The 26,036-nt window shown below is 37.9% G+C and overlaps 1 protein-coding gene across 1 annotated transcript; it reads right to left on the bottom strand.

Moving 5' to 3' along the window:
• Positions 1 to 690: 690 nt before the first annotated feature.
• Positions 691 to 9,636, bottom strand: LOC131958908 (G-protein coupled receptor 26-like). The gene is made up of 3 exons (XM_059323976.1): positions 8,855 to 9,636; positions 7,879 to 7,992; positions 691 to 4,198 (listed from the first exon to the last, which is right to left on the bottom strand). Exons 1-3 carry the CDS (start codon positions 9,520 to 9,522, stop codon positions 3,970 to 3,972), a joined length of 1,011 nt encoding a protein of 336 aa, XP_059179959.1. The 5' UTR covers positions 9,523 to 9,636; the 3' UTR covers positions 691 to 3,969.
• Between the last annotated feature and the right edge of the window lie 16,400 nt (positions 9,637 to 26,036).

Here is a 26,036-nt window from a genome sequence, read left to right as displayed (position 1 = left end):
TAATTTTAAATCTTAAAATTTGGCACCCAAGTCACTTCTCAAATCAAGACCCTTGCCTACATTGAACACCTAAACAAAAAACTGCTGAATCTCTTTTTCGCATTTACCGTGTTGAGCCTTTATGGACGTTGGAGTTGCATCTTTCTTCCACTCGCTTTCAAAACTCATCCACGCATTAGCCAGATCAAGATCTTTACAAGACGGGGTAGTGGTGGTCATAGAAATAATAGTGATGTTGTTCACATAGTTGCTGTAAATAAGCTGAAAAATTGAATAATAGATGCCAAGGGAAAAAGTGTCTTTGTGGTTGTTTTGGAGTTACTTTGCCTCCTAAGAAGAAAAACAAAAAAATTAAACCTGCTTAGCAGACCACTTCGGTAAAGTTTACTTTAATCATCATGGTCAACATCTGAAACAGTCATCCTCCTCATTTTCACAAAAATTACAACAGCAATCATCAAAAACCAGATTTCCTCATCATTGACGTATGGAAACAGCAGTCATTGTTATGAGGGGCTGTATAGGCCATATTTCATATCTTCCCTCTCACATTCACAATTTTACCTCTTACATACAGTTTTACCTCACATACTCTATTTTACCTCTCACACAATTTTACCTCTCACATACACAATTTTACCTCTCAAATTCACAAAAAAAGAGGTATTTTTTGTGTATGTGAGAGGGAAGATATGAATAATGGTCTATACGGCCACTCATACATCGTCACATCACCGCCATCATCAACTGTTTTTCAGCTTAGCCATCTGTAGCAGCAGCAGCAGCATCAAGCCAATGGTTTAATAAATTAGGAAGTACATAACAAAACGCTTCAGGCAGTCAAGTCGGTTGCCACAATATATGAGGTATATTACACTCAATTCATTGTCACCTATCAACAACAGTTCAAAGTGAATTTGCATGTGAAGCAGCACATTCTGTAACACTCAAACAAATACAGTGTCGTCATAAATTACATAATATCAAAAAATACACAAAAATACTTTTCACGTTGTCATTTATCTAAATCTTTCGACATATTATATTGTCTCATGTCTAGCTTGTTTTCCACCGTCGTGTATGAGAAAAATAACTAATCTAACATCAGTGCAAAACATCAGCGAGAAATTACCATGTAAAGCAGAAATACAGATTCTAGATGATTATGTGCCAATGAACAGAAGTGAATAAGGCAATGATTGACTCTATTTATATTGTTCAAGATATTTTTATGCCATCATGAATGGAAAAAAAACATCTTATATTACAGAATTTAAGGCATGGGTTGTCTTGGATTGTCATACAGTATTTTGCAATGCATCATATATCCGAGACAACCATTTCTCTTCCATAAATCCTTAAACTCATGAACACAAAATACAAGTCTATCAATTAGTAATTACATAAATGTTTTTTGCAGCTACTAACAATTGGCTCACTGGGTCTCACTGATCATTTTGGCACTGTGTGATACATACGGTAACACATTGTGTATCTAAATCCACCAAAAACATTTGTTCTGTATTCTGTTTTCTGAACTATAAGGCATTACAGCACTTCTATCTACAGTATGTCAACTCTATAACAAGTGGAGCCCAGTCGAAAGCCCTCTGATACAGAGCTGCCTGTCTTCTGATACAGAACAAAAAGATATAATAGGTACGACATGTAGTGAGTCAGATAACACTGTCAGTAAAGAGGGCTCTTGGGCTTTAAGAAAGGCCGGGAAACGACTATATAGCACAATAAATGGGAACAAATAAATATACAGAATATTTATTTAATTAATTTAAGAGTAAAAATATGATATTGCCATTCTTATACCTAAAAACGTGTAGGGATTACTGGCTCCGAAGTATATTTGTTTAAAAACCTTTCTACCAAGCTTTATGATAATCGAGCCAGTAGTTTTTTCCCGCTGACAAACAAACAACTGAACCAAAATCACAACCCTAATGAAACGGGAATCTCTTTTACTTTTCATGGACAGCTGTCATTGCTGTGAAATATCACATGATGTCATTAGTTTACATCTGATTACTCTGCTAAGTGAAGGAAAAGAAAGACATCATGTACATTTTCCTTTCCTGTCCATCTTGCCCAAATGTGTGAGAAAGCATGAAGCAGTCTCTGGAGGTTACTCCTCTCTGTGAGTATAAACCCAGCCAAGTACAGTCAATCACGCTCCACTTGACTAAACAACCTGAGGGGCACATGTCAGTCATGACAGCAAAGGCAGCCAGTTTGAAGGCCTATTTTTCTCGTTAAATCTGCTTGGCCGGGTCAGTAAGTCCTTCAAAATGGGTGCTGAAAGCACAATGTGTTTACGCACATGAAACACAGAAAAACACATAATCTTGCGTTTTTCTTTCAATGGCCCTCACACAACAAGACAATAGCCTACAAAAATAAAAGTACCTTAAATTTGTTCAATTGGGAGTGTTTTACCCCATCCAGTCTCAAAAGAACCTGAGCCAAGCTATGCAGCCAACCTGTTCTCACTCTCAACTCTCCAAAAACTGGTCAGTGCCCCCTGGCATCGGATACGGATGCGTAGAGACACCTTTAGTGTGTGCATGAGGTGCAAAAGACTTTCAAATAAATCTAGTGGCAACCCATCCCCATCAATATGAGACGGTTAGAGCAACAAACCGAATACTCTTCACTTTAGGTGGGTGGGAGCGGTGTTGAATGAGTCAAACAAAGACAGACCTTTGACCCAGGAGGCTGGTGTTTGTGTACCATGTGAAACCAAAAGTTCTCATTTTAAATTAATCTGTGAAGTAACTTCACATTCTACGTCTTCATAGAGAAGCACTCTTTTTCTAACATTAAGAAAGTAGTTTTGATGCCGAAACCTAAGGTTTTTTTTTAACCTCACGTCCAAAATCTGATGCTAGAGGGATACCTAGCTGGACATATTTTGTACAAGCGACAACCCCCTGTGCTGAAAAACAAAGCCAAAAAGTGCAGTTCCTCAAATGGCCACATGATGCTGGCTCAGAAGGGAGTTAATCCCCATAGATCCCCATGTTAAACATGCTCTGAAATAAATATGCTTAAAGCCTGGTACAAACACATGTATTGATCTCTATAGCTCATTTATATAAATCACCAATCTATATTATATTAAAGCTCAATTATGCATAATTGAGACCCTGGCTGTTTTGAGTGACAGGAATGTGCCATCACAGGTGGCATGTTTCAGCAATCAGACTTCTTTCAGCCCGCCTCATCTACCCACTCTCCACCTCTTTTTGGATTTGGAGGAGTCCGGGATTGCCAAAATGGCGACGACCGCATCCACCCACATTGAGCTTCATTTTTGGTTTTCAGAAACCGTCTATATTTTATACAGTCTTATGATTTTAAAGCGCAGGGCCACAATGACAATGCTTCATTATCTGACGGGTTGGGAGTGAGAACTGTCTGCTGTGTGTTGTCATCTGTAATTTTGGGACTGTCAAGTTTTGGTTTGGCTAAATTTCAGTGCTACATACTGTGTATCAACTTGCAAACACTTTGACTAAAACAGCCATTGCCTATTCTGTTTTTTTTAAAGATAATATAAATATATACTACAGTCATGTAAAACAACAATATATCTTATATCAGACTGAGAGCTACCCTAGTTAGAATAATGAGTCTATGAACTGTCCGTTCTTCTTGGGTGAGCACATCTGTCTCTCCAGGTGGATGTGAAATCAGCCGTTGCTTATTGTCCTCGCAAGTTCACTGCACAGATCTGCCGCTCTGGGGACTCAGTATGCAAGCACAGTGGTATTCCTGTGCAGGAATTTGCCCTTGTCTGTAGTCCCTTCTTTTTTGGCTTGTCAGACCAAATTCGAGCAGACGTGGACAGGAACAACCAATATTAGTTCTTTCTCTTCATCGACAATAAATCAGCCTCATATTTCCCTGACGGGTGTCGGGTCAAGCCTCCTCCTGACCGTGTCAGTCCGCTTCCTGTCACTCTGCAGTAGGTATGCTGTTGACTTGGTGGTCGTGCACGCGCCCGGATGCGTTCAAGGAGCTACGCTTCAGCAGCCTGTTGATGATGTCAGTGCACGTCTTCTTGTACTGGTGCCGGAGCAGGGAGTACACGAAGGGGTCGCAGGCTGCCTTGCTGTAAGCTAAGCACTTGGAGACAATTCCCCAGTGGGGGTTGATAGGCACCGCTGGAAATAACTCCACGATCCTGCAGGCAAGCATAAAGAGAGTGGTGAGAGAGGGAGAGCAGGGGAGACGCAGCTCAACATGCTGGAAAAGGCATGCATGCCCTAAGCTTATTATGCAGAAATAGAACTACATTTGCAAGACACTGATGCACATCACATTTTTTTTTTCAAATCACTGGAAGCAGGGTGCTTCTACACAACTGCACTTATGTAAAGAACTAGTGTTTATTTCTATAAAGAGCAATTTTATTCTGTCTTAGGGGGAGACGCCACATGTAAAATGGTAAAAATGCAGATATCACCATCAAACTTCCCCAGTTGATTACTTACATAGACACAATTTTTTATTTTGCAGGTTTTCTGAAATTCCATGTTTAAATATGCAATGATAAAAAATGTGCTAATGTGCATACATTTCTAGAACAGAAATCAGAACACTAAATAAAGCCAGGTTCAATATTCATGTTTCATTTTGTTGACATGTTAGAGAAGGTTGAAGGCCTTTACAGAGGGAATCTCCTGTTTTTCATTGTACAAACTTGTTATAAATTATGCACACTTTATATAATTTACTTTATATCTCCACAATTTGCACTATATCACACCACTGTACATTGAAGTGAGTCAAATTCCATGTTTGTCTACAAGACTTGGCCAATAAATCTGATTTGGATTTCTCATTCCAAAAATCTGAAAATACTGTCAACAACCATTAAAAAAATCTATCTAACCATGTTTTAGAGAACAAAACATACAAATCAGGTTATGAATGACGTATGAACATCCACCCTCACCGTAAACATCTTCAGAATAGAAAGAAGACTATGAGAGTCTATGAGATATCTGGCTCAGAGAACAAGGAAAAACTTCATTTTCAGAAAACAGTCTGAAAAAATATGTAAAACTTCCATACATTAGGAATAGGGTAAAAAATAGCTTGAGAGATATCACCATGAAGATTCCCCAGTTGATCACTTACATTAAGATCATTATTTTTTTGTATTATAAGTTCTCCTGAAATGTTCTGTAAAAATATGTAATGAGGCATTATCGAATGCAAAAGTAAAAATAAACATGTAAATGTGGATGTTTTCTTAGTCCACTAGTCTGAAAGAAGAATATGTTATGAAAGCAAAACAGCCCAAAATCCCCCAGATTTGACAAGTGCATAAATAAAAACACTGTTTTTTGATGGTTAGTTATGGTTAAAGTACAAATGTAGGCAGCTGTCAAGTGAGACTAGATGTAGAGTTTCCCTCTTTTTCTCTCATGCATGAAGATTTCCAGCTTGAGGCTACTTTTCATCTCATTTCTCCTTTGCAGCAAGCTGCGTAAATGTCAGAAAAGGGAAACACAGAGCCACCGGAAGAATACAACAGACCTGTATAAGCAGTAATGAGCGTCTGGAAACAAGCCAATTAACTCTGATTGTTATTTAATACTGTATCAGACTGAGGGCTAAGCAGAAAGGACAAAGGACAGCAAGGTCTCCCAGTAGTCAGTAGAAAAACACTCTTCTGTTCTTCAATCACCGTATATTTGATTTAAAGGGGCACATAATGAGCTTTTCTTGTTGTCTGCATCTCAAAGTGATCTCAGCTATGCTCATAAACCCATAAAATTGGTGCTTTCACACTAATTTTTTATCAAGTATGAAAACATTTTAGTGTACGTGGTGCCATAAAAGGCATAAAAAATAACGCTGATCCTCTCTGCTTGCACTCTGTATGATTACTCTGTCCACAATCAAGCTCTGTCAGCACATTAACACGGGCATCACACGGGCCAGTAGCCATCACTGGCATTTGCCCACACACTCCACAGCACCAGAGCGAACAGGAGGTTAAGTCAGCTGCCACAGAGGGGCTTTTACTCTACACACGGTGACCCTGACAACAAATGAGCATCACACAGGCAGTGGAGGAGCTTTTAGTGTAATATATTCAGATTATAATTAGTAAACTGCCATTTGCAGAATGAGAGTATAAGCACAATGCTTCTGTGGTCATTCATTACTGACATTTTACTGATAACAATGACAAAACTCTTTATGTACTTTATTTATGAAAATAATATGGTTTCATTTTGAAAAATCATCCAACTTCTTCCAATTTAAGACTTTAATTAAATATATAAATTGAGCAATACTTACCAGATACATCTCAGAGAGCTACTGGTTCATTTTAGATTTTACTACAGTCATCTAATCTCCATCTTCATCACCACAACATCTTATTAGCAGCGGTTCATTTAATGTAAGATATAGGGGTAATAATTAATGCAACTTATGACTAATTATGGTACCCTTTTCTCATTAAAATAATATATTAAAGGGTCAGTTTATCATATTTCTTCATATTTTTTTCTTTTTACTTTAGACTTGTTGCATTTATATTTTATATTATTGTTGAATATTTAGAGTTGTATGCTTTTTTATCTTCTTTTATTTAATTACTTTTTTACTTTCTATTTCTTACACAGCAGCAACTGTAACAAAAGCAATTTCCCCCCGGGGATAAATACATTTTTTTGGATTTGGAATTACCCAAATGACCAAAGAAAAAATCCATACTACACACTAATTTGAAAAACAGATTGTTTGTATATAGTGTGTACTTGCTGGAAAAATGAAGAATATTCAATTCAGTATACAGAAAAAACAGTTTCCTGTTGATGATTACTATTCTCCCACGATGTAACACCTAAAGCTTATCACAGCTGTAAAATAATTCAAATTAATTGAGGATGTTTAACTTGCAGTGATCTCTGAAAGTTTAAGTTTGATGTCTGAATTTGCACCTATTGGCTCATTTCCTATACTATAAAGCAGTTAAGTTTTTGAATATTTTGAATACTAACTGCTAAAGCAGTATACTATGATAATTAGTATTCGATATTTTGGAGTTAGTAGACACAAAAATATAAAAGAAGTGGATTTAGTCACTATAACATCACCCTTTGGTTTGTGGGTTACAGTTTTGAAGTCTGATTTTGCCATTTTGGTCGCCACCATCTTGTTTTTTTGGAACCAGAAGTGACCATATTTGTATGAGAAGGTAGAGCTGAGAAGAAGAAAGCCAAAACCAGAAGTAGAAGAAGTAGACTTCTATACAACCTGATTTATTTTGGAATAAAGTCATCCATGAACATCTGGAGTCTTTTCTATATATATATATATATATTTTTTTTTTTTTTTTTTTTTTTTAACTTCTATATGTAATCTACACGTTTCTTGGATATTTTGAATAGTTTATAGACAGGGTATGAATACATATTATTTAGGTTTTTTCCTCTCTCTGCACATTATATGTGATTTTTAAGTTGCTTCTTTTGAATTTCTTCTCACATGTCGTGATACGTCCTCTCTTTGTCCAGTGATTGATGGCGAGTGGATTCCACCTAACTAACTGATGCACCCGACGAACTCGAGAAGAAAAAAGTGCTAATGCAGCAGCAACACCACAGCAGAGGCATATTACTTATCACAAGGTCAGCCAATCTCATCTTCCAACTCTGGCCGGTGTGGAGAGTAAGCAGAGAGGAGGAGGAGGAGGAGGTGGTGGTGGTGGTGGTGGTAGGGGGAGTTGACAGCAGAGGAGGGAGGTTTTGGGGGGATACCAGCAGAACAAAAGCGGCTGCGTACGCCGCAGTGTACCGAGCATGGTTTCCCTCTCCCGTCTGCTGCACAGGTCTCTCTCACCTTGTGATCACATAAGGAGCGAAGCAGAGCATGAAGGTGCCGATGAAGGTGCTGATCTTCCTCGTCGCTCTCTGTCGTCTCCTCTTCTGCTCCTCCAGGCAACGCTGCCGAACACTGGAACAAAAAGAGTTTATATCAGTGAGGGAAGACCACAAAGTGACTCTAAAGAATCTCCCAAAAGACAGCTAGGCGTGGGTGCACTTCTGTTTTATATCTGATGCACAGAGCTTAAATATAGGAACCTGAGCTGATGTAAAATAATGTATTTGACCAAAAGACATATGTGAGGATCTCCACTTTCAAAAATTACAATTTTAACACTTTGTGTGTGAACCTGGGTGCACCAGGTCTGTGATGTCATGGTGACACACTGCTTCAAGTCATATTTAATGAAATGGAGGACATCAGTTTGAGTGTAGACAGGTGGGAGTGAGAAGACACGCATGCTCCTTATAGGCTGTAGCTGTGATGTATAATCTAACTTAGAGAGATGGATCTCACACACAGACAGAGACACAAACACACACACACACACACACATACATACATATATAAATATATATATATATATATATATATATATATATATATATATATATATATATATATATATATATATATATATATATATATATATATATTTAAAGGGTAAAGCAATCACTCTGGATGGCATTTCAATAGAATAAGATTTTGCATCCCATCTGAATACTAAGGACAGTCAGAGCAGTGATGGTAAAGCACCACTAACTGCATATTTGAGGTTTTAAAATCAATATGAAAAAGAATTATGGCTCCAGCTGCACTAACTGCTCCCAGAGACAGGGTCTGATTTGTACAGTTTGTTCTTTTTTTTCTCATCTTGAAATGTCCTCATTTGCTTTAACAGTATGACTGTACAGTGCAAATATGGCAGTAAGAGGTGGCTGATTTAGAGAGCAGCATATACAGACAGGAATAATAAGTTAAAGGAGCTCACCTGGGGTGAATGTCCACCAGCAGTACCAAAGTTTGCATTGTAATAACGTCGATCCTCTTACAGTGAAACCTTGCCACTTTAAGCACTTTAAGGTATGTGACACACAGCACTATAAAAGACAGGAGAAAGGTGAAGGAGTGGAAAAACACGGTGAAGATAACAAACTGGGTCCGGCTGCTCGCCCTCGGGTTGGACAGGGTGCAGGACGCGTAAAGCCGGTGGTATCCCACCCAGGAGAGGCATGTGGCCACCGTGGAGAAGGACATGGAGTGCGCCCACGTGTACCCGAGCACTAAAGCCGCGTCTTTATGGCGCATTTTGGAGTGGTACCTCAGGGGGAACACCACCGCGATCCACCTGTCGATGCTCAGAGCTGCCATGCTCAGCATCGAGTTGGTGGACAGGAAGGTCTCCAGGAAGCCCACGATCTGGCAGAAGCTGTCTCCTCCCGGCTGAGCCTTGCTGACAAGTCCCACCAAAGTAAGCGGCATGTTGGACACCGTCAGCAACAAGTTGCAGAAGGTGAGGTTGAGGTTGAACAGACCGGGGACCTGCTTGCGGATCTCCGGGTTGTACAGAAAGCAGATCAGCACCAGGACGTTGGACAGCAACGACACTATGATAATCACAACCACCAACACAGAGAGAATCACCTCCGCAGTGTCCATCCTGTGGAAACTCACTTATCCACACTTTTTGTGCGCATATCCAGGCTTGTTTTGCAGCTAATCACCCATAGCCGTGTCCATGCATCCCCAGATCTCTCCACCGGTGGAGTTCCCCTTTCCCTCCTCTCTCCACTACGTCGAGCCAGTAAAGATGATCAGCATTATCCCGGCATGATAAGAAAGTATGTTTTGGGATTCGTAAAAAGGATCTCCAACCTACTACAGTAAAGCAGCTCCCGTGCCAAAGCTGCTCTATTCTGGCACTGCGTCTTGCAGTGGGGTTTTGTCGTCCTGGCTGTGATGCGATCTCGAGGCATCACCCATACCACCCATAGTGTGTGGGCTACTTGATCTCTCCCCCATCTCCTCTGAGGTGCAGTCAAACACAAAGAACGTGAATAAGTGGGAGATTCCTACTAGAAAAAAATAATTGCAGTGATTCCCCAGAGACTTTCCTTCCAGTCACATAATCCAAACTTGCAGGGGAAAAAACAACAAAACTGATTTAACAGAAAATGAAAAATCTGATTTGTGTTTAATCCTTTTTGCTTTGAAATACATTTCATAAAGATTAAATGATGCCACTGTCTGATGCATTTTCCCTTTTTTATCAAGGTCTTCTTTAGTTTTATTTTGAAAGGAAGCCTGAAAGGCACCAGTGCTGACAGGAGATACAATTGCAGGCAACATATTCAGATAAAACTGTCACACAATATTATAGTAAGAAAGACATTTGCTTAAAAAAATAAAAAAAATCATAATAAAAAAAAAGGTTTTGTGCAAAAGTAGTTCTCAAGTGGATATTTTTCACATGACCTTATTTTGAAATCAAACTAACTGATAACTGATGTTTTTGTTGCATTCCAGCAATGATTGACTCAAATATCTTTACTAATTAGGTCTGCTCCATCAAATTGATAATGAGCAACATCCTCGGTTCCCCTGGAAGCCGGATGACGCCCCCGCACTCTGCTGCCCCTCTGGACTTGTGGAGTGTGGAGAATGTTTCCTCTGAAGCGTGGGACTCGTCAGAGTGTGCTGCAGCACGTGAGCCACTGAAGGCGCTGGAGCAGGAGCAGGGTGAGGTGGTGAGGTGGTGCTGGTTGTGGTTGCACAAAGGGGAAGGGTGCTGTCAGAGTGAGGGTGTGTGGGCGGAAAGACTTATTGTTACTGCAACACGCATGCACATTGTGTTTCACCGTGGAGATGTGATAGTTTTCAGGCCGCGGTGTTCCCTTCAGTCTCTGCAGGGTAAAAGGTGAACAGCAGAGGTTTTCCTTGAAAGGGAGGCTCATTAAAATGTGGAGTATAACGCCTGATGTTTGCTCCTCATGCAAACATGGGCAGATAATGAGACAATGGGGCCCCTTGGTACGGGCCCCAGCATCCCTCCTACACAGGAGCAAGAATAGAGTTTATAATGCCTCATTTTTCTTGTTGTTTTGTTTCTCTTTATGCATCATTTCATGTTTTTTTGTCTTTGTAGTCATTTTGTGTCTTTTGATGACTTCTTTTTAGTCGCTTTGTGTATTTGTTGATTGTTTTTTGTTTTGTTTTGTGTCTCTTTGTAGGCATATGTTTTTGTAATTTAAATTGTTTCTTCATGTAGTCAATTTGTGTCTTTTCTAATCATTTTATGTCAATGTGGTTGTTGTTTTTTAGGACATTTTAGATGTATTTGTAGTCTTTTTGGACACTTTGTGTTAATTTGTAGTCATTTTGTGTCTTTTTTTGGTTGTTTTTGGATGTTTTGTGTCTTTGATGTCAGTCGATGTCATTTTTTGACTTTTTGCTAATTTTGTTACTTTGCAAAGCAATTTTGTGTCTTTTTTTAGGTGTTTTTTTCCCAGTCATTTTGTGTCTCTTTGTAGTAATTTTATGTCCATTTGGTCGTTTTTGGGTCAATCTATTGTAATTTTGTGTGTTTTTTGTGATTTTATGTCTCTTTTTTGTTTTTTTGGTTGTTTTCATAATTGTTTTGTGTCCCTTTTTGGTTGGGTTTTTGTGTGTGGATGTGTTGTGTCTTTGTAGTCTTTATATGTCTTATTTAAGTCATTTTGGTCATTTTGTTTCTTCTTGTGAGATTTTTGGTTTTGGTTTTCTTTTGATCATTTTGTGTCTCTTTGTAGTTGATTTTAGTTTCATTCTAGTCTTTTTGCCTATATTTGTGGACATTCATTTCTCTTTGAATGACATTTTGCAGGTAAAGACCAGGGGGAGAGGAAGCAGCTACAGGGTTAACACAGACAGCCCCTCCAGCTGTGGGGTGTTATTAAGCTGAAATGCAGCTCCATCTTGGCCCAGAGTAAGCCTTTGGCTATGATGGATGCAATTCCAGCATTATATTTGCACATGTGATGGTGCAATCAGCCTTCGGAGAAAGGCACACTTTGAGTGCTGTCATGCAACTGCTTGTGCAGCTCTCTCCTGTCAGTTCAGAGGCCTTATCAGCACAGAGCGACCAGTTGATCTCCGGCACAAGAGAAGCTTTATGTAGGCGTCACTTTAATTATTCTTTTCATAATTAAATGCCAGCTCCACAGACAATAATGTCAGTAAAAAAAAGTAATTCTAAAAATACATCTTTTAGGGGATTAAGTGGCATGAAGGGATGCTTAATGTGCATGGGTGAAAGGATTGTATTTGTGATGGATCTTGTTGTTTTCGCTGGCAAACTTTCTGTTTAGAAAGTGACTAAAATTGAGGATTTTTTTTGCTGAAGATGCATCAGTCAGAAGAAAGCCACACAAACATCCCCATTAGGCGCCGTGCCACATTGGACAGACGTGCATGGAAATAGCTTTTGATAAATATGGATGGTGTTTATCAAAGATACAAAATGTCCTTTTTCATTCCACCTGAAAGAGGCTTTATTGTGGAAGAGCATTATGTCTAAGCAGATCCATGTAAATGAGGCCTGTTTGGAGGTGGACACATGGGCTTTGATGCCTCCTGGCCACAGGTAATATCACCTGGAATGAATACATGACGGCAGCTCTTTTGTCTGCTGTTGGCAGAGTGTGTCTCACAGGTTAATCAGAGAGACAATAAATATTAAAAACACTTTTTGAGGATGGAAACGTTAATGAAGTCAGTCCAGGAAAAAGCCATTAAACCTTAATGGTGTTATCAACATTGATGAGTTTGTTCATATTGTGCATCTTAATGTTGAACCAGGTTTAGTTTGTTTTTACCATGCAGTACTGCTGACTTTAGGGCTACTAACAACTATTTTCATAGAATATATATATATATATATATGTATGTATATGTATGTGTATATATATGTGTGTATATGTATATATATGTATGTATATATATGTATATGTGTATATATATGTATATATATGTATAAATATATATGTATATGTGTATACATACATATATGTATATGTATATATATATACATATACATATATGTATGTATATGTATAATATTGGGTTTACAGCTTTTTTTTTACACACACACACACAAACACACACACATATGTGTGTGTGTGTGTGTGTGTGTGTGTGTGTGTGTGTGTGTAAAAAAAAAAAAAGAAGAATCAGTAAACCCAATATTGAACCCATATAATCACATAAGTTGTTTGTTTCTATGCTATAATACGACCCACAAGTTTCCCAAAAATAATGCCACAGCAGATCAACAAGTAACTATCACAGTTTTAAACACATGGTTAACATTGTTAAATGATAGCAGTTTGGTTTACATTTAGGCAACATCAATACTTGGTTAAGTTTGGGAAAATATCATGGTTTGGGTACTTAAAATCTAAGCTTGAAACAAGTGTGTTTGTTGCGTTACACAATTTCGAATCCCACAGTTTAAACTCTGCATCGTCGTCATTCATTACAACTTCGGACACTTAAGGGCGATCAGAAACATAAATATCGGTTGTATTTTGCTGCCTGTACAAACAACCTATGGGGTCGTTTTCGATGGGAGACCAGTCTTTCATTGACAATGTACACTACCGCTCAAAAGCTTGGGGTCACTTCGAAATGTCCTTATTTTTTAAAGAAAAGCACAATTTTTTAAAATTAAAATAACAGACATACAGTCTAGACATTGTTAATGTGGTAAATGACTAGGCTGGAAACGGGTGATTATCTTATGAAGTATATAATAGTGCTGATTTGAGAAGCAATAAAATGATCCTTCCTCAGGCTACTTTAGTATCTGGAGGATAGATTTGTACAGGTTAAAATTATTATTTCTACCCTTGTCAATGTCTTTACTATAACTGTAACTCATTTCATGAATAAAACAGTTTGTTTCCATGATAAAAACAACACAGACATTTCTGGGTGACCCCAAACTTTTGAGCTTTAGTGTATATTCTTTTTTAGTCTGCAGTTTATTTAAGTTTAGGCAACATTACTTGGTTAAGTTTGGTAAAAGGTTGTTGTTTGGGTTAAAATATTTCTACTATACTTTTCTACACTTGAAACAAGTGCATTTGTAACATTACACAAATTAAGTATGTGATGTACTGTAGTTACGCAAGTGACTAAGCTTCTTTGTGCATTGACTATCTCAGGCAGTGCACTTCTGTATAAACATGTAAAGGTGGATTTTTGCATCACCCAAAATCTGAATTTTGAGGGAGAATCCTTTGTGTTTACCGTGTTTGAGACAAGTCAAGACATCTCAAGTCTGCAGGTCTGCACTTTGAAGATAATACCTCTTGTCAGAAGCTTTAACAAGTGCAGGGCTTGACTGTGAGAGACGGTAGGATGAGAGAAAGCCCGCAGCACTCCTCCTTTTTGCTGTGACTGTGTGGATTTGAATTTGCTGCCTGTTCCAATTCCACACTTGACTTCCCTTCGGATTGGCAGGCTGGCGTAAATTTTAAACCAAGATGTATGCTTTAGCTTCTACGTTTTCCCCAACTCACCTTTTGAATATAGACTTGTCACTTATATTTTGAAAATATCTCAACTAGGGATGCAGGATTTCTATGTTGAGAGGAACAAAAAGTTTTGGTATAAATGAATTGGAAAACTTGTAAAACTCAGACTTGAGGCTGCATGTTATGTAACTCAGAGGAATGCATACATACTTTATGAGCAGACTGGTAGCACAGCGGCCTTATAGTTCATAAAGGTTGCACAGGTGAAGACAGGAGGGAAGACTCACTCAGACAGGACTCTTCAGAAAAACAGTGAAATGCCAACCTGCAAGTGAAGGTGAGGCAAGGGGAAGGTGTTGACACTGCTAACGATAATGCTGAGATGCCAGCTTTCTACAAGGTTTAATTATTTCAGTTTATGTCACTTTAAATGAAGATGTTACCACACTACATTAATGTTACAGTCATAGGTCATAGTCACATTGCAGATAGTGTTATAGATTAGAATGAACAAAAATATAAATGCAATACTTTTGTTTATGGTCCCATTTTTCATGAGTTTAAATAAAAGACTGTGCACGCAAAAGACTTGTTTCTCTAAGTACAAATATATTAAATTCTGTGTTAGTGATAATCCCTCCAGCTGACAGCTGTTGCATATCAAACAGCATGATTATTACACAGGTGCGTTTGGTCTGGTCCTAATTAAAGGCCACTCTGAAATTGCAGTTTTATCACACAACACAATGCAACATGTATGAGTGAGAGGGAGCGTGGCACTGGAAATGTTTACCAGAGCAGACCTGGAATTCATTTTCCTAACATAAGCCATTTTTGTTTTGGAGAATTTTGGCAGTACAGTATATCCAATGTTCAAGATCTTCACATTCTGGTTCTTCACCTAAGACCAGGCATTTGGACAAGTGATGCAACAGCTGGTTAGATAACATATAATTATTGCAAAATCTGAGAAACCATCTCAGGGAAGCTCATCGGCATGCTCGTTGTCCTCCACAGGGTGTTGGCCTGACTGCAGTTTGTTATTGTAACTGACTTGAGTTGGCGAATGCTCACCTTTGAAGAAGAGTTTTCTTCATGGATGAATCCAGTGTGACCAAAGAATTTATATCTATACGCCTAATCATGTAGAATCTAAAATTATTACATTTCTTTTTTCAAGATAAAACTGTCCAACTAAGGCCGCTTTCACAAGCTAAAGTTAAGTCCATTTTAATCGAACTCTGGTCCGGTTAAATCTTTGGAACGGTCTGTTTGGTTGCTTGTGCATGCTCCAAACATACTCTGGTGCGGACCAAAACAACTGGTCCAAGACTATTTGCAAAAGGAGGCCCATTTCCAAGCTAGTGCGGTTCGATTGCACTGTCATTACAATTGCAGGAAAAGAACCAAAACGCAGTGGTGGTTTGTGGGCTACCTGCGGAGCGGACTGACTTGGACTTTTGCTTGACATCTGGGCCGAAGAACACATTCAGGAGATGCTGAATAAAGTCCTCAAAAACAATGACGTTTATAAAAATCATTCAAGATCAACTGGGGGAGAAAGGATTCACTGTCACGATAGATCAGTGCAGAGTCAAGGTAAAAAAAAACTTAGACAGCAATATTTACAGTGCATTTGGCTCTATGTTGCTTTGTTTATTTCCTTGTTTACATTTTGCACCTCCAACTTTCCAACCAATAAGAAATACTGAGAGTAGATTTCCAGCCCTCCACCTTCGTACACGCCCCTCTGCCAATCTTTTTTTTTTAAATTTGGTCTGCTTACATTTCTGCACCGTGAAAGCAAACCAAATAAAAAAACAAACCAAAAGTGTCAATTTCACCCTGATTCGGACTAACCAAACAGACTTGGGTTTGGAAAGCACCATTAGACTGACCTTTTATGGTGACCAACTCAAAGCACACCTGTAATCATCATGCTGTTTAATCAGCATCTTGATATGCCACACCTGTCCAGTGGAGGAGTTATCTTGTGCTCAGTAATCCAGATTAAAACATTTGTATACAAAATGTGAGCAGAAAAAGCCTTTTGTGTGAATAGATATATTATTATTATTATTATTATTATTATTATTATATTATTATAGTCTTTTTCAGCTCATGAATAAAAATAGGAGCAAAAAGTGTTGATGCATCATGAGCCATAATTAGCTCCACCTCGACCAGCTACATTAAAATGGTGTAGTAACAATAATCCAATAATGCAAAACCTAACGCTCTGAGTGCTGTATGTGATTGTTAGAAAAGCCGTCCTGATAAGAGGCTGCTGGCCATGTCCTCCATCTGTATGCCTGGCTGGGCAATGCACCACCAAACCCTCCTGAACAATCTGAGGGCCCTGTCAGTTCCTATTAGCTGTGGTGATGTCGAGGAAACCCAGCACCGAGGCCTGAGATCGCCATCAGCAATTTATAATTAGAACACTGTTAATACAGGCCCCGGGAAATGGAGTACAAGCTTATTTTCATTATGGATCCGGCAGCGTTTTGGCAGTGGGACAACGTGCTAAAGGCTGCAGACAGGCAACTCGCAAGTACAAAACCAAAAGATTTTAGTATAACATGATGTTAGTGTTTTTGCAGTACCTGCTGACACATGTGCAGGACAGAAGCTGCAAATATAGAAAATATATATATATCAACAAATGTCCCAAAAATTATTTTTTTTATTCTTTATGTATTAATTTTAATTTTTAATTAATTATTTCGGAATTTTTGTTTTTATTTCTGGGTGCAGTAATGTGCTGCACACTGCTCCTTGCATGGTGTGTTCACTTGTGTGTAGAAAAGGATGGGTTAAATGCAGAGGTTGAATTTCCCCATTGTGGGATTAATAAAGTAATTAATCTTAATCATTTGTTCCTTTATTTTTTTTTTTACCTTTGTATTAATTTCCCTATTTTCTTTCTTTCTTTCTTTCCTGTTTTATTTTAATTTTTTCATTCATATAAAATTTTTATTATTTTTGCATTTTCATTTGTATGTTTATTTATTTACCTTTGTATTAATTAATTAATTACCCTTAAACTTACTTTCTTTATACTTTTTTAAAATACATTTTCTATGCATTTCTTCTTCCCTATGCAAATAAGAAGGCTCCATTAAAAGTGTATCATGGGGTCAACCTTTTGCCCATTGACTACATTCATTTATAATATTATTTTTGGTTTGTTCAGTTGCATATTAATTTGTTAATTGAGTCATTTATTTATAACCTTTAAATGTATGATTGTTTATTTATTGTTGGGCAGCTTCTGTCCTCCATAGACAAATTGCTTTTAGCTTTTTTGTTAATATTTGTACCATAAAACATCAAGCTACAGTTATCTGTAGCTGCACAGTATTGTGCAAATATATGGTGTCAGATTTATAGTATAATTATGTAAAACGGTTGAACCTTACAGGAAAGACCTGCATTTTTGGCCAATTTTGAGAGAAGAAAAAGGGCCACTGAGTTTGATCGTAGAGAGATTTTCACCACATTACAACATAAAGGACAGATGTCTTTGTACATTCACCCTTGAAGGTGTCAATCCAGGTCACACAGCAACTCAAATACGACTCTCTCTCCATTTCATCTGTTTATTTCACAGATGAGTTCACAGTGTCATTATCAGCTGTTCTTTTGAAGACTGTGCTACATCAAACTCCTGAACGCAAACACAATCTGAGATGCATTGATCTCCGTATTAGCAATTCTCCAGCAAAGTCTCAGAATTACTGTCAAGCTGCTGAAGAGTTTTTGGATTCAATAATGTTCAGTTATCATACAGCAGTGGGTTATATTGTGTCCTGTGTTTCCAGAGTACAAGCTTCAATGTATTGAAATGCTCAAACTGTATTTTTTCTAATGCAGTTGACTTGATTAGATTTTTTCCTCCATGCTGCGGTGGATAATTAAAATCTTCACACCAGTATCAGTTTGTCATTCAAACACATCAGTATTTGAAAGGGAAAGCAATGCTGTTTTCTAATAAAGCTGCTGTACCTGCTGCCTAGCACCCAGCGTTTAATAAGTCAGCACAACCCAAAGATAATGAAAGAGCAGATATGACAAATAATCAGTCTGCTCTTGTGCCATTTAATTCAGATAGAGAGCCTGGAGCGACTGACTGAGAGCCTTTGAACTTTGACCTTTATTTGACCCTAATAAAAACAATCCATCCATTTTGACTGTGATGACAATCAATTGCTCATTTTGTGTCCAATACAAAGTGAATAATAAAAGCATAGATCAGCTATCGTATTTGATAGTTAGAAATCATCCTTCAAAAATCTTTTCTTTAAATCCAAAAAATATAATCAGTATTTGTCAATATTAATGGTTTTACCCCCCAAAGCCAGAGTATCAAAGCAGGTATCCAAAAAAATCCATAAACTGTAGTATTGCTTAGGAATAATTAGCTATTGTTCCCTTTGGTGGAGCACCTCAGTGCTCAGTTAGGCCATGAAGTAAACAAATCTAAAATACAACAATTATTCAAACGGAGATGCACAATAAAAATGCTTTGCTTCATACTTTTAGTAAGCCACCATAAAATATTGACTGAATAAAAACAAAAACATAGACCACCTTGCAGTGATCCAACCAGCTGTGACTCCAAATCTTTGTGTATTGTGCAATGGAACACATGACAGGTGAACAGTATTATTCAATATGCCTAATTACCTTGCAGAGTCAACCTTTAAGCCTCTGGTGTCCACAAAAGCACCGGATCATTATTTCTTCATGATGTTACAACTTAAAAACTAAAGCTGTGTCCTGCCCTGCAGTCAGTTTCCCTCTAAAGTACTGGCTTAAAACTCCATGCCAGTTTTTGTTTGATGATAATAAGTAAAACCAAAGATAATGTCAAACATACGTATAAAAGCATAGAACTAGATGTTATGCTAATTTTACCTCTTATATATTATATTTGCACCCTGCGTTCACATTTGCAACATTAAAACTTCTTCATTGAGCATGATTGTTTTGAAAGTTAAAAAAAAACCTTTCATATATCCGACATTTCTAAGTGGTCCAATGAAAAATATTCAAAACTGACTAAACAGCCAAAGTCTTCATAGGGTTCACCATATGGTGGTTGTGCATATATATGTGTGTTCCACTGAAATATTCTCTGGTTTTGGTCTCATGCATGTTGATGACTTTCTAAAAAAAATCTAAATGAGAACATATAAGAGAAGAACAGGTTGGCATTGGCCCCTTCCTCATTTCCTACCCCCCAACTTGCAGCATCTTTGCTCAGACCACACCCCTCTTGAAACGAATTTCTTCATTGTGAATTCAACTACACACCTGTAAAATTCAGTGACTGCATCTTGCAAGGTTGTAACGCTATTGTATTTACAAAATCTTACCTAAAACCACTATAGCACAGCAGGCGTGAGCCAGTGTACAGAATTTTAAATATTTGGGTTTAAAGCAGCATCCAGAATAATGTCCAGGTTCTGCCATAGCAAGGAAATTCACTCAGCCATTAAAAACTAGTTTGGATTTTTTTTCTTTTTATGTTGACTTTTTTTTCACAACGGTTGCTTTCATTACACTCATACCGGTTTTCAGGATGAGTGGTTTTCAATTAGAAAAGGCTATATGTGACTAAAGCAAGAATAAATATGTATATTTTTTTCATTTTAATAAGCAATAGTAAATATTTTGTCTTAAATTAAAATTTGCTTATTATTGCTGGCTTCCAGGAACTGTTCTTTGTAAACTGGAGCTGCTCTGAAATCTGTGTTTTGAATGAGTTGTGGATGATTCTCCTAATTACTTCAATCCACTACAGCTGTGGAGTTTATTTCTCCAGCTGATCCAGGAGGAGACAGAACCTGACCCTTCTGCTACTAGTCTGATATTCTCATCAAGAAGAAAGCAAATGAATGTATTTCATGTTCATATTAAATTGAAAAAAAGTGCATCTTATGCTATGAAGAAAGAATAGTATGATGGCTTAAGAATTTTTTTCTGGGGTGCATTTGTGAATCACTGCAAAAACTAGATCAGGGTGTGATGTGGGAATGCCTGGAAAACACAGTGGTGGGAGGCGGTGAATCACAGAGGATAAATCAATGAGCAGGAGCAGGAATAAAAGCCATGTGCACTGAGGAGCCAAGGGCACTTTCCTTGTCTCTCTGAGATAAGAAATATGATAATAATGTGATGTTTTTCTGGATGGCCCTCCTAACTGCATGTAAATGTAGCCCATGTGGACATCTTTAGTTATAAAAGATCTGTTATCATCCACCCCTGATAACCATCTGAGCCCAGCAACCTGCTGTGTGTCTGCAGCTTCATTCCACTCCTGCTTCCTCATCCCCTGCTTTTGTATTGGAAAGTCAATTGTCACATTCATTGATCTAATTCACTGCGAGGATTAATTTGCTCCCCTAATTTGATTTCACAGTAATTTAATAAATCCCAGAAAATTTTCATCAGCGTTCCATTCACCTTTGAGAGAAACCTTAATTAGAAACGCTAATGCATAATTATTCCTTTATTTCCGGCTTATCAAAGCCAGCATGAATGGAATACAACAAGGGGATGACGGCAGATTTTGGCTTCAGAGAATTAATTTAATATCAGCGTGATTACATGAATATGAGAGTGTAATTTGTTTTTCCCTGTGTTTGCATGGAGCTACTCTACCTTGCTTGCAGGAGAGAGCAATTAACCTCTGGTGTCCCCATTCCAGCAGCTCTCACACTGATGTAACCATTAATGTATCATTATGGTAACTATTAGTTTTATATGATATGATAAATGATATGAAGCTCTCTAGATGGAGTTCAGGATAAGCTCTATTAACTCTCTGCAGGAATGTGATGCATTGAGATTTACCACCAAACAATTTGTCATAGTCACATTATATAAAAACCTGTTCTGCAGCTTAGCAATGAAAAGCAAAAGCAGGGACTCTCCTGTTTGTTCAGGTGGCTGGGTTACAAAGGAGATTATCTTGGAAGTTCATTGTCATAATGCCACAAGCATTAAATCATGCACTCCTGCCATCTAGTGACACACTGCAGAATCACAGTCACACTCAAAGCCCCTGAACTGTTACTGCATGAATGAGCGATGAACTACGACTGCAGCAACAAATTTAAACCAGTGCTTCCTCCTGGCGGCAGAGCAAGGTCAGTGCTGTTTTTATCTACTGTGTCATTTTTTTCATGTTATTTATAGTCCATGTCTTGTTGAGTGGCATTTGTAAATTGCATGTCCTGCTCGTCATGGATATAAAAATAGTCTAACACCTTTAAATGTAAGAAAGAGGTGACCTTTCAGAATGGGTTTTCTGCCAAGAGGCTGCTTGACAAGCTACTTTTTTAGACATAACAACATGGAAGGATTATTAAACACGCCTACCGGGCACAAAGTGTCAGGGGTCCTTCCTTCACCAACAAAGTGTCACTCAAAGAAAGTGACTTAGCAGCCAGGAAGAGAGTTAAAAAGACCACAAAGACTATAAAAACAATAATAAAGAAGCACAGAGAGACAGAGAGACATAAAACAGCTACCAAGAGATTCACAATGATTATAAAAAGGGGCAAATCTGCCACAAAGTGATAAAACCAATAAAAACAAGGAGTGAAAATGACCTCTAAACAACCCTAAAAGAGATAGGGGCAAAACAACCACAAAGAGACACAAAATGACCCCAAAAAGACAAAAGACTACAAATAGACTCAAAATGGCCACAAAGAGATACAAAACAATTACAAAGAGATGCAAAATGAGTACAAAAAAGGGAAAAACAATCACGAGACTAAAAATTACCACAAAAGACACAAAAGCACTACAACGAGATGCAAAACAACTACAAAAAGGGTCTACACAACCTACAAAGAGACACAAAACTACAACAAAGAGATGCAACTCTTCTGCAACTGCAGACAAAGAGAAAACCACAGACAGATGCGTAACAAAAAGAATCTTAAAAAAATATACCATAAGTCTGTGTTGTATGAACTTCAGATGTTGGGCCCTTTTGCATGTCCATCCACTGTATCACAATCCGTCCATGTTTAACAATATGCTGTATCAGTTTCTGTCCAAATATTTGCACTTGCACAAAGTGCAAACACTGGATCTTCTAAAAAAATGAAAAGTGATTTAAAAGAGAACAATTTTCCTGATTTTATGGACAAACTAATGGCAAGTAAAGGTGAGCCCACTGTTAGAGCCGATTTAAATGTCACAGGTCAAAGTAAAGGGCCCAAGACAAAGCGCCATTTAATCTCTGCAGTGTTTTGGGAGCCGTTGTCCTGCTTCTGCAGCTGGGATGAAGCCACTTCACTTCTCGTTGAGATTACTGGCAGGCACACACGGGGGCCATTAATGTTGAAAAGCCACTGCCCCACCTCTTCCCTAGTGTTACCCCGGGAGCCACAAGCTCCATAATGGCTCCCACTCTCTGAATTAATGGCGCTCACCGGCCGTATGAAAAAAAACATGATTTTAATTATAGGCCTCGGTGATACCAGAGAGGGAAACTGAAAGAGGGTGGCAGGGAAACCTTTTGTGCTTCCAGAGGCAGCACAGCTTTTTCATTCAAGCTTTCATTGGATCCCACTCCTGAAGAAGGTTTTACCACAGGTGAATTCAAATGGGAAATTATGAAACGCAGAAAATCTGTAAAGTGTCCCTCTAAAGTCATACATTTTTACCAAAGATAAGATATGTGTTGGGGCGAGAATTTGGGCTTTTTTTCTCCCATAACATGACTTCTTTCAGAATAGGTGTAAGAAAACATACAAAACAAACATTTAGATGTATATTTATTAGATTTGATCCATTTTTGCCTGTAGATTTCTCTTAAATTCACTAAAAAGCATACTATTGCAGTGTGTAGTACTGCAAATTGTAGTCTAAACCTCGTCATCATAGGCATCATTATAAAGCTCCCACTCCCCTGCACAATATCATGTGTCTTAGATGTTCTTTATTGTTGTTTTTATTTATTAGATTCAATATTTTGTCTTCAAATACTCATTTCTGTTAAGACTGTTTAAAAACCTTTAAAGGCCGTTTTCTCAAAAACAGTTTTTTCTCACTCTGAGCCATACATTTAAACTTCAGCTCCACTTCACCAAACTAACCAGTTTTATTCCTAACTATATTCTGAAGGATTTTAGAGAGGAGTTTGTCTATATATCATTAATACCCTGATTTATACCACATTTTGTTCCTAAAAATTTGAGGAAAAAAAATGTTTTTTATGGCTTTTGACAGTATTTTCTGGTATATGAAATGATAAAAGGAAATATCCCAATTTCCTTCAGTAGAAAACTTTCAATCTAATATATCAACAAAACAAAATAATAACAGATTCAGATTTATGTCCTGAAAATATATGCAAATTAGGGCATATTTAAGAGTTCACGCCTCATTTGCATATCTAAACATTTTAGAAAACTTGTAATGCAAAAAAATATTGTCTTAATGTAAATAAAAAGCTGGGGAAGTTGGAACTGGAATATTAAGTAATTTTAACTTGAAATTCTGAGTTGAACAGTCAGGATAAAGATGTTATTTTACTGCAGACTTGAAGTACAATTATGTAGCTTTTAGCCCACAAAACAATCCCTTCAAGCCTTTACATTTAAATTACTCAAGCTTTCATCACACATTACTTTTCTTTTTTCCCTCAAATATATGAGGTATAACAGTGCAACTTGGAAACAGAAACTTTTTTAAGAATTTGTTTGTTATACCTTATGATAAACATCTAGTCTTCTCTGTGTTCGGTTCTGCTTCACCTCTAGCATTATTTCCGCTTTTATTTTTTGTCAGACTACACTGACAAATACTGCTGCTGCTGCTGCTGCTGCTGCTGCAGGCCCTGGGCCAGGCTCAGGATGTCTGTCTGCCAGTCCTGTAACAGTATCCAAACAAAGATGGATGATCAGACTCAGCACCTACAGTAAATGTTATACTTGTGTTGATTTAACCTGAGGGGCAACATGAAGGAAAATATTGCATTTTACTTGTTTGTTCAGATTTGTAGAGATTAAACATGCTGTTTGTATTCCATCGGGTTATTTGATAATCAGACAAACCAGCTTGTTTTACTCATTTGTGTATTGGAATATGCAAAGATAGACAAACATTGCGGATCCTTAAACAGGATTTCTTCTGTTTAAGGATCTGCAATCTTCTTCAGCATAAACCCTAAACAAGATTTCCACATTAGAGCAGATAAAGGGACACGTACTGCTGCCGAGTCCCTGCAGAGAGCAGGGGAGACAGCTAGTCCATTGAACAACCATATCACCTGAAACCCAAGAAGCACCTCTTAAAGAGAGTCACTTGCAATCAGAAAGCCTCCATTTAATTACAACACACAGGAAATTACCGAGTGAATGGGTCAGGCGCTGATAAGAGGCTGAGCCCCGGGGATGACAGCTCCTGAAACCCGAGGAGACCCGGTCTCAAAGCAGACTTATCACAAAGGCCAAGTCTGGAAGCCTGACAATCTGATTGTACTGTCATCCAGATTCATAATTAATATATTTATCAAATTAATCGCTGAAAAGGGCCCCGGCCTTCTGAACAGTAGGCAGATTCATTTGCCGCTGGCTCGGCTTACAGCTAATAACAGTGTTGTCAGGGAAATAGGCCCAGAGTGGGTCGATGCCCCAGACCTCATGACAGACAAATTGCTCATCTGTGTAGGGATGATATGGGGAATTTAGAGAGTGAAAGAAAGAAAAAATGTCATTGTTTGGTGACAACCACAATTGCACCCTTGTTTCAGATTGTGAGGACCAAGTTGGAGGAACATGAAAGGGGCATTTTCTTTGGGGAGAGCTGGAAAATATCTGTTGTTATTCCACTGGTTTTACAAATCACTCATCAAAGGGTCTGTTGCTGCCTTATGTTGTTCAAGTGAAGGACAGTGTTTATAGCATTTCATCACCTAAATAAAAAGGAAACAGTATTATATTACCCAGAGCTCTAACAACTTTTTAACAAGAAATTTAACAAGAAAAAAACAACAACTGCACCAAAGCTGCTAAATCTTTTTTTTAAATAATAATAACAATAAAGAATATGTGTAGTTTTTAAGTATATTGATCTGGATCAGGATAAAAATACACAGTATTTCATGATAATAAAGTTAAAAAGTGTGATCAGCTGTTTCTTAGGGAAAGGCCTGAATACCCAATATTTCTGATAATTAATTTTTGAGTTATCATGCTAAATAATCAACAAACAGGGCGGACAACATAAACACTTTGGTGAATTTAACAAAGTGAAGAACCTCCTTTGGAACAGGCAAAGTCACACACATCAACTTTATGCTTAAAACCCTCTGCTGACATTATCTTTCACTCCTAAAAATCTCCTGTGGGCCCCAAAACCAGCACATCCCGTTAACTACTTTGCCATTTTTTGGCATAAAAGACACCAGATATGGGATGACCTAAATTATTAGCCACCATACAACCAGAGGCCACATAACACTCTAGACTCTAAACTCAACTCAGTTAGAGAGGCACTAGTAAAAAGTAACTAATTAAAACCTTAAAACCCGATCTCAGATATATTAAACTGCATGCTCTTTAGTCAAATATATATAAACCAAATGTGCCAAATGCGTTAAGATGATGTATCAAAAAATAATGGATGCTT

The sequence above is a fragment of the Centropristis striata genome, chromosome 21, assembly GCF_030273125.1.
Source record: "Centropristis striata isolate RG_2023a ecotype Rhode Island chromosome 21, C.striata_1.0, whole genome shotgun sequence".
Lineage (NCBI taxonomy): Eukaryota > Metazoa > Chordata > Actinopteri > Perciformes > Serranidae > Centropristis > Centropristis striata.
The sequence above is the reverse complement of the archived record's forward strand: the minus strand, read 5'-3'. Positions and strand labels throughout refer to the sequence as shown.